Consider the following 9,615-nt stretch of genomic DNA (forward strand, 5'->3'; position numbering starts at 1 on the left):
GAGATGGATGGACGAGCCATGTAGCCTTTACTGCAAGGATTGAAAATGGGTAACAGTGTGAGCAAGCTTGTCTTCCAGCCCTGCTCAGGTTAGGGATGCACTGGAACAACGACCTACACTCACTGAGGCTGCCCAGGGCTGGACTTGCCCACCTTGCTTTGTTGTCATGGAATGGGAAGGAACATTTGTCTTAACCTTTCATTGCAGATATAATTTGTCAAGGGTCTTTAAAACTGATACTAGGCACAGAGTATGATCAAAAAACTGTTGTAGAACATGGTGGATTTGACCAACTTCTTTGAATGTACAGGACATGTGATGTGTCCGTTTTGAAATATTAAGAATATGTCACCTGTATTGACAATGGCAGCCTCGGTCAGAAATAGACAGTGCAGAGAGTTATCTCGGACAGAGCTCATTTTAAGCATATTTACATTGCAGTAGCCAATTTCATTTAGGCATTAGCTAAATCTGGTTGCAAATAAGAGTAGGAACAAACTACTCATTGTACACAGACGTCAATTCAAGGTCTATTTTTGATTTACATTTGGTTGAGTTGTCAACTAAACGTGAATTCAATGTGAAATCAACAACAAATGTCAACGTGCCATTGGATTTGGGTTAAAAGTTGGGTGAAAAAAAGATTTCTATTTGTTGTAAATCCGACCAGTTTTCCACGTTGATTTAAGATCATCCCCAAAAATGTTTTATGTTGAAATGATGTGGGAACAACGTTGATTCAAGCAGTTTTTGCCCAGGGGGTAATTTGTCTTTGATTTGATCTGTCTAATTACCAGCGTAGCTAATCAGATTAAGGGACCAATGCATCATGTTTATCTCCCACTGATTAGTTACACTGGTTTAGACTAATCAAATCAAATACTAATTTGTTTATTTCTGCTGAAATTGTCCAGCTTCCACCATATAACTAATTTGCAACCAGGGAGGACTCTTATTTCGTTTGGAAGAGTGTTACTTGTTATTGTATCCTAATACATGTCATTAAACTGTATTTTCTACCTCTACAGACAACCTCATCCAATTAATCACAGACATGGCAAAGTGAGTATCTTTTAAATTCACCAATCACATACCAAAAACGACTCATTTCTACAGATATATAGAGGTAGAGTTTATTTTCAGAACATACTAAACCATAGACTGTGGCACAGAACAGAGAGACGCTAGATTATGAATATCTATTAGGGCAGCAGGTAGCCAAGCGGTTAAGAGCGAGTAACCCAAACGTCACTGGTTTGAATCACAGAGCTGACTAGGTGAAAAATCGGTCAATGTGCCCTTGAGCAAGGCACTTAACCCTAATTGCTCCTGTAAGTCGCTCTGGATAAGAGAGTCTGCCAAATGACGAAAATGTCAATGTAATTACTTTGCTACCTTTAGCACATTGCCTGTGTCATGTAAGGATGTGTGACACTTCTAAGGTTAAGAGGATCCAGAAAGAACCTGACGGATCATCTCTGGATTAGATCCGGAATAGAGCAGTTGAGAATTAACAGCAAACACGAGCAAAGATGTGAGCAAATAGGCAAATAGCGATGCGTGCTATACTGATTGATAAACTGATATAAGGGATTAGGCGAGGTAAGAAGGATATTAGGAATATTGGACTGATAGGATTATGTTATGAGATACCATATGAAAAAAACATTTGTGAGAAAATGTTTATGCTATGCAAGTCATTGTGGAGTCACCCTCAGCAGTGTCTCTGTTGTGACCAGATCAAAGCACAGGTCAGGTTCCCCTTCAGACAGACCTGTGGTTGCCTCATTGTTACGTGAAGATAGCTGGCTGTACCAGTCATGCCAGTGGCTCTCATGCCACCCTGGGTACTAATCGATCCAGAGCCTCAGTGGGGGGTGGGGGGGGTGGAGGGAGGGGGAGTAGAGGCCTCATCTTTTAATTCAACTGGAACTGACAGCAGGCCAGTAAGGGTAGGTCACTAAGCAACGTACTGGGATGGCTCTGTAAGGATAGCAATCACAAAAAGTGCAGTGAGTTTTAAGATTGTAAAGACCCACTGCCACTAGGGACGATAACTAACTAATACCACTAAGTGGAATTAGACGGAGGGCATGTGGGACCAGGCTATGGAAGATTCTAATGATGACAGGGTTTAGGTTAAGACAACATGTGTCCTACAATGAATGGAGGACACAATTAATAGTTATATTGCATGATACAGATTTGTTGAATCCAATCTAGTGTCTAAACTTCATATCACCCTCTCTCTGTAGGATCTACAAGAAGACCAGCGGCAACGGATCGGTAAGGACCCCCTCTGACATCATAGCTGTGAGACACACTGGTCGAGGCCTGCTCTGATGCACTTATCGCATACCAGAGCAGGAATCCATAGGCTTCCTCTAACCGAGCCAACTTACAAACGGCATTGCGATTCCTCAGGCTCCATCAAGATAACTGAGATTAGGCCTATCTATATGGTGTTGATTACAGACAGGAAGTAACGTCTCTCGATCCCTTTCTCCTTTTCCCAGATTGCTCTCTACCTGGGGAAGAGAGACTTCGTGGACCATGTGGAGAATGTTGATATCGTCGGTGTGTTATAAAGTTATCTCTGAATATCTTTGCACTTCACTAATCTAAGACTAGTGTGTGTGTGTGTGTGTGTGTGTGTGTGTGTGTGTGTGTGTGTGTGTGTGTGTGTGTGTGTGTGTGCGTGTGCGTGTGCGTGTGCGTGTGCGTGTGCGTGTGCGTGTGCGTGTGTGTGTGTGTGTGTGTGTGTGTGTGTGTGTGTGTGTGTGTGTGTGTGTGTTTTTGTTTTTTGTGTTTTTCATACATATATCTTCTCTTGCAGATGGTGTGATCAAGGTTGACCCCGCTGAACTTGAAGGCAGGAAAGGTAACATTTAGTTGATTTCACTGTATCTATTGAACCAGGAAAGATGCATGAAGTCAAATTCAGCCCATCGAGGTTCCGTCTTGATATCAAAGATCTATCTCTAATCTCGTTGCAGTATGGGTGTATCTAGCATGCTCCTTCCGTTATGGTAGTGACGACCTGGACCTGATCGGGATGAACTACAGAAAAGACATCTGGATACAGAGGCAGCAGATTTACCCTGTTGTTGGCACCAAACCAGCCAACACCCCCATGCAGGAGGCCCTCCTGAAGAAATGTGAGGACCAAGGCCATGCCTTCACTTTCAATGTGAGTTTCACTGTGTGTTTCCTTTTGTCTCATCCTTCACACGGCATCACATAAAAAAGATACTATGTCTGTGCATAGCTCACTGTTCAGCCACACAACGTGTAATCTCGGTCCGCACTCTTAGCTGATGTTGCAAACCACATCAAAGACTTCTGTCACAATGGACATTCCCATTAAAGGCCCAGTGCAATCCAAAACTTGATTTTCCTGTGTTTTATATAGATTTTATATATACACTGTGAAGTTGGAATAATACTGTGAAATTGGTAAAATTATGATAATGCCCTTTCAGTGTAAGACTGCCTGAAATTTCAGCATGTTTTGGTGAGAGGGAGTTTTGGCCTGCCTGGTGACATCAGCAGTAAATTAAATAAATTTAGTAAATTAGTTCATAGACCAATAACAAAGACAGTTCCATACCTCTTTGCCAATAACAGATAGTTTTCAGTTTTCCCCTCCCTACCCAGACCACTCCCAGACAAGATTAGCAAGATTCTTGCTTGAGAAATTGCTATTTGCTAATACCATTTTAAAACCAATCACAGTAATGTACTAAATTGTTACCCAGATATGATATTGAGATAAAAATGGCTACATTGGACCTTTGAAGGAAATGGACATCCTAGTGGTTTGTATCTATCCACACCTGATCACTTCTTACTTCCTGTCCGTTTCAGATTGATACCAACCTACCATGCTCAGTCGGCCTTCAGCCTGCACCAGAGGATGTCGGCAAGGTACGTTTTTCTCCTCTCGCTCTCTCTCTCTAATCTTCTCTCTATTTCTTCTTTTTCACTCTCTCGATTTGATCATTTCATCAAAGACAAATCACTCCTTTGTGTCCTACCTCTGCAGGCTTGTGGTGTCGACTATGAGGTGAAAGCCTACATCGCCAATGAGGCAGACGACCCTGATGAGAAAATTAACAAGAAGTGCGTATCAGTGGAATTCCACTACTGTGCATACCATTCGCTGTTGCCAGTAATCAGATTATTGTGTGTTCTGATGGTTCTCTCCCTCTCTTCCTCTCTCCTGTCAGGGACACTTGCCGTCTGATCATTCGTAAGATCCAGTTTGCCCCAGGAACAATACCTGCTGGACCCCAGGCTGACATCAGCAAGAACTTCATGATGTCTGACAAGCTAGTCCACCTGGAGGCCTCTATAGAGAAGGAGGTAGGCCTGTAGCCCTTCCATTGATTAGACTTGTATCCTGTCAGCCTAGGAGAACATTGATTACTGTGCTGGTTTTCTGATGATGGATCATTCTGTATGATACCTGTTTATTTGAACATGTTTGCTTTCCTTTGGTGACTTTCAGCTCTACTTCCATGGAGACCCAATCCCTGTAAAAGTCAAAATCAACAATGAAACCGCAAAAGTGGTGAAGAAAATAAAAATAACAAGTGAGTCAACGTAAAAGTGGTTTTCTGTTCTGATTGGCTTCGTTGGTAGAGCATGGCGCTCGCAAACACCAGGATTGCGGGTTTGATTCACGGGGCAACCCATACGTAAAATGTATGCACAGATGACTGTAAGTCGATTTGGAGAAAAATGTCTGCAAATATATATATTATTCTCTGTCATGATTGCGTGTTTCAACTCTTGTTTCTGACCAACACACATCTTTCTGACCAGTTGACCAGACAACAGAGGTGCTGCTTTACCAAGCAGACAAATATACCAAGACTGTTCTGAATGAGGAATTTGCGTAAGTCAAGAACACATTCATTCCATTTCTACTGTAATGTAGAATTACTAAACCATGTGTCTATAACCCAATACTGAGTCAAACGATAAAGTGTATTTTGATTCTCACTGTTGGTGAATCCCAATGTCCTGTTTGTGTGGTCGTCCTGCGCAGGGAGGAAGTAAAAGGAGAATCCACCCTGGAGAAGACGTTCACGGTGATCCCTCTTCTGTCCAACAACAAAGAGAAGCGTGGTCTGGCCGTGGACGGCAGACTAAAGGATGAAGATACCAACCTGGCTTCTACCACACTGTGAGTCAGTGAGTTACCCAAGACATACACTACTGTTCAAAAGTTTGGGGTCACTTAGAAATGTCTTTGTTTTTGAAAGAAAAGCTCAACTGGTGTTTTGCGGGTACTTGTGAGGCATCTGTTTCTCAAACTATACACTCTAATGTACTTGTCCTCTTGCTCAGTTGTGCACCGGGGCCTCTCACCCCTCTTTCTATTCTGGTTAGCCAGTTTGCTCTGTTCTGTGAAGGGAATAGTACACAGCGTTGTACGAGATATTCAGTTTCTTGGCAATTTCTCGCATGGAATAGCCTTCATTTCTCAGAACAAGTATAGACTGACGAGTTTCAGAAGAAGGTTCTTTGTTTCTGGTCATTTTGAGCCTGTAATCGAACACACAAATGCTGATGCTCCAGATACTCAACTAAAGAAGGCCAGTTTTATTGCTTATTTAATCAGAACAACAGTTTTCAGATGTGCTAACATAATTGCTAAAGTGTTTACTAATGATCAATTAGCCTTTTAAAATTATAAACTTGGATTAGCTAACACAACGTGGCACAAGAGTGATGGTTACTGATAATGGGCCTCAGTACGCCTATGTAGATATTCCATTTTAAAAAACAGCTGTTTCCAGCTACAATAGTCATTTACAACATTAACAATGTCTACACTGTATGTCTGATCAAGTTGATGTTATTTTATTGGACAAAAAAATAATTTTCTTTCAAAAACAAGGACATTTCTAAGTGACCCCAAACTTTTGAACGGTGGTGTATCTCCACCACACCCCGCTCTCCTTCTGTAGATGATGTAGATTCTGTAGCTCAGTTGGTAGAGCATGGCGCTTGTAACGCCAGGGTAGTGGGTTGGATCCCCGGGACCACCCATACGTAGAATGTATGCACACATGACTGTAAGTCGCTTTGGATAAAAGCGTCTGCTAAATTACATATAAATATAAAATAAAATAAACTTTTCTGCATCATCATCTATTGTCAAAAAGCCTGAGGTAACCCATCCCTGTTCTGTCCTCCCCTCTCCTAGCATTCGTCCTGGCATGGATAAAGGAATGCAGGGAATCTTAGTTACTTACAAAATCAAGGTGAACCTCTTGGTCTCCAGCGGAGGCCTCTTGGGAGGCCTAACAGCCAGGTAAGAACAGGAGTTGATATATGACATGTGCACTTTATTACATGACAAACAGAGTACCCATGGGAAACTGTTGAGCGTGAAAAACACAGCAGCGTTGCAGTACTTTACACAAGCCGGCGTGCCTGGCACCTACTACCATACCCTGTTCAAAGGCACTTGATTCACCCTCTGAATGGCACACATACACATTTCTCAATCATATCTCAAGGCTTAAAAATCCTTCGTTAACCTGTCTCTTCCCCTTCATCTACATTGATTGAAGTGGATTTAACAAGTGTCATCAATAAGAGATGATCATTTTCACCTGGTCAGTCTATGTCATGGAAAGAGCAGGTGTTCGTAATGTTTTGTCACTCGGTGTACATGAATGTCAGCATGGTTTTGTTGGAGAAACATGATTATGTTGCCCACTGATAATGTACATTCTGTTTCGCCACAGTGATGTCGGAGTAGAATTACCTTTGGTATTGATGTCTCCCAAACCTGCAGATGTGTAAGTATGACTCTACCACCTGGTTTATCAGTGTGAAATGGGGGATTCATACGTGATGATATTCTGGCATGCGTGACAATTTCGGTTTTCCATTGAGTCTATAGTTTCTAATTGTTTCCATAAGAATGTTGATCTTATGTGTGTTTGTGCATTTATGAACCGCAGCCCAGTGGAATAAATGTCTCTGAGGTGCAGGTGAGGTCACTCTCAATGTCACGACATGTTTTCGGCCCGATATTCACTTCTTTCAAGGGATACAAAAACATGATTATTTGGTAATAGTGGGGAAAGGGTTGAAATAGTTGCAGTTAAAGAAACATTTTCCATCGTTGCTCATTGGATATACTGTCAAGGTATAGAAATAGCTCTTACAGAAGTGCACAATGTCAACACAATGTATCCTCTTGATATGCTTGTGTATTGTGCTACTGAACGATCATACACTTGGATACATATGCCAATTAGGATGATATAGAGATACCACTGTCATGGCCGCGGGAAGATGTTTTGGATTGGGTAATAATAGTTAATAAATATTTTATTTTTTATTTAAGCAGGCAAGTCAGTTAAGAACAAATTCTTATTTTACAATGACAGACAACCCCGGCTAATTGCGCACCACCCTATTGGACTCCCTGTCACGGCCAGTTGTGATACAGTCCAGGATCGAACCATGTTCTGTAGTGTCGCCTCTAGCACTGAGATTCAGTGCCTTAGAACACTGCGCCACTCGGGAGGAGGTGCTGCAGCACCCTCAACACCCCTACTTCCCACGGCTATGACTGCTGTAGTACAATGCACAAGATATCATGGTTTGATAGTGGACTCAAAAAGAGAGAAACTATTGAACAGAACAACCACGTATTCAAGCAATTCCTTCTCAGATAGCTGATGTGATGTTGTGTTTGTCCTTTGTTCCCCCTCTAGAACGGATATCAAATTTGAGTAGATTTTCCAACAGAAGATGCAGAAGGACGATCAGTAAGAGCAACAGCAACAGACTCGCTGAAAGGACAACTGACACCAAAGAAACTAAGCACCAATAACATATAGCAGAGACCCAAGAGGATCACAACAACAATATTGCTTTCTCTCTTGCTTAGACCCTTCATTAACATTACACCTACTGATGAGGGCACACTGGGATGGCATCATATAGCAGATAGATGAGGGCTCCGAGTCCCCTTGAACGAAACACAATTAATTACTAGCCACTATAGGTTCAAAAGACATTTCAATAATTTAAATTGATTTGCTTTTTAAAGTGAACTCTACAATAAAGAGCTATAACAGCTATTTATTTTTTTGCACACATGATGGTATCTCAAAAGGAACTGTACCAGCATCTGAAAGTTATATGAACAGGTGGGGAGCAGACTGTGGGGGAACCCTGATTGTGGCACTCTACATTTCAGTCATTTAGCAAATGCACCTATCCAGAGCAACTTAGTGAGTGCATCCATTTTCATGTTGGTCCCTCATGGGAATCAAACCCTCAACCCTGGCATAGCAAGTACCATGCTCTACGAGCTGAGCTACACAGGATCATGTCTTATTCAACAGCAAAAAAATAAAAAGATGTTCACCTCCTACTTCCTGTGTCAAATCTTTAGTGTATCTCCTCACTGTCTTCTGTTACTTCACCGCTTCTTTCCTCTGATTACGATAAGCAATTCCCCACAGCCATCAAACACATGACAATCTGCAACCAACAAAGGATGTCGGGCCAATTGCATGTCTTTCAATGCAATAAACTCTTGCATTTTGTCAACCTCAAACAAACAATGTCTGAACACAATCAATCACACCCCCCCAAACAATTATCAAGACAGCATGGGGTTTCAAATGGGTCTGAAACAAATGACAAGCACAAGTACAAACTGGAACGCAGTGATTTTATATCTTTCACACTAATTAGGGCCCCTGGGAAACGTGGACCAAAACTATGGTTCCTAGCGTGTCACACATGGACTAGGACTAATGCAGTCACATGAGCCCATAGTCGAATAATTCAGAACATTTAAACCATTAGCTATGTATTACATTTTACAACATAAGATATAAGTTGCAACAAAGCAAATTGTAGCACCATCATTTGTTCATTGTTGCTTGCACCGAGGGTCAGGATAAAGAGGAGTCTGTGACGGTAGAAATGACATTTTTGGAAAAAGTGGAGCCCTGCCTTTTGGCTGATCCATTTATGGTTTCAGGGTGGGTGAAAACAAGAGTTGGGTGCTGTGGAATCAGTAAAAGTAACCAAAAGTGCTCTTGTGATAACTGTTTGTGTTTCTGCTGGTCATAGGTAGCAGGCGCTCCGTGTTAAACGAACGGGGACAAGAGATGTGAATTGTTCTGCTCTCAAGAAAAGGGTGCCATTGAAAGGAGTGATTACTGGGGTAGCGGTGAATGTACCCAGTGTTTGTGATGCTCGTTGTTTGGTGAGACGCAGACAGGGTGGCACGAGTGGTGAAACAAATTAGTCATTGTCTGTCCTTTTAAGTTTTGATGTTGAGTCTTTGCTTGACAAAGAGATGTTAGGATATAGAAGTAATCCCATACAAGCATTTGTGCCGAAAACATTACGTTGTTACAGGTGTCAAGCTTATGGGCATGTGGCAGCAGTGTGTAGGAGGGAGGTTCCTAGTTGTGAGAAATGTGCAGAAGGGCAGGAGACAAAGGAATGTGTAGCATGGGGGAAAGTAGTGGTATGTGGTAATTGTAAGGGTGCCCAATGGGGCTGGGGTTCAGAAATGTCCCGTGTGAGAGAGGCAGGTTGAGGTTTCCAGGGTTAGAGTAG

The 9,615-nt window shown here is 42.1% G+C and overlaps 1 protein-coding gene across 2 annotated transcripts in view; it reads left to right on the top strand.

Moving 5' to 3' along the window:
• The window catches only part of LOC124011124 (arrestin-C-like), an 8,712-nt gene extending 302 nt beyond the window's left edge, over nt 1-8,410 (top strand). Inside the window, exons 2-16 of one of the 2 annotated variants that reach the window (XM_046324183.1) lie at nt 1,029-1,062; nt 2,256-2,286; nt 2,517-2,577; nt 2,837-2,881; nt 2,997-3,190; nt 3,868-3,927; nt 4,046-4,122; nt 4,230-4,365; nt 4,511-4,595; nt 4,828-4,900; nt 5,054-5,191; nt 6,218-6,325; nt 6,765-6,818; nt 6,984-7,013; nt 7,746-8,410. In XM_046324183.1, coding sequence (XP_046180139.1) covers nt 1,055-1,062; nt 2,256-2,286; nt 2,517-2,577; nt 2,837-2,881; nt 2,997-3,190; nt 3,868-3,927; nt 4,046-4,122; nt 4,230-4,365; nt 4,511-4,595; nt 4,828-4,900; nt 5,054-5,191; nt 6,218-6,325; nt 6,765-6,818; nt 6,984-6,996 — 1,083 coding nt within the window. In that variant the 5' untranslated portion in view covers nt 1,029-1,054 and the 3' untranslated portion in view covers nt 6,997-7,013; nt 7,746-8,410. The remainder of the gene's footprint in view (nt 1-1,028; nt 1,063-2,255; nt 2,287-2,516; nt 2,578-2,836; nt 2,882-2,996; nt 3,191-3,867; nt 3,928-4,045; nt 4,123-4,229; nt 4,366-4,510; nt 4,596-4,827; nt 4,901-5,053; nt 5,192-6,217; nt 6,326-6,764; nt 6,819-6,983; nt 7,014-7,745) is intronic. The other variant, XM_046324182.1, reaches the window with a different exon arrangement.
• Nucleotides 8,411-9,615: the final 1,205 nt, after the last annotated feature.

Source organism: Oncorhynchus gorbuscha, linkage group LG23 (assembly GCF_021184085.1).
Source record: "Oncorhynchus gorbuscha isolate QuinsamMale2020 ecotype Even-year linkage group LG23, OgorEven_v1.0, whole genome shotgun sequence".
In the NCBI taxonomy this organism is placed as follows: Eukaryota; Metazoa; Chordata; class Actinopteri; order Salmoniformes; family Salmonidae; genus Oncorhynchus; species Oncorhynchus gorbuscha.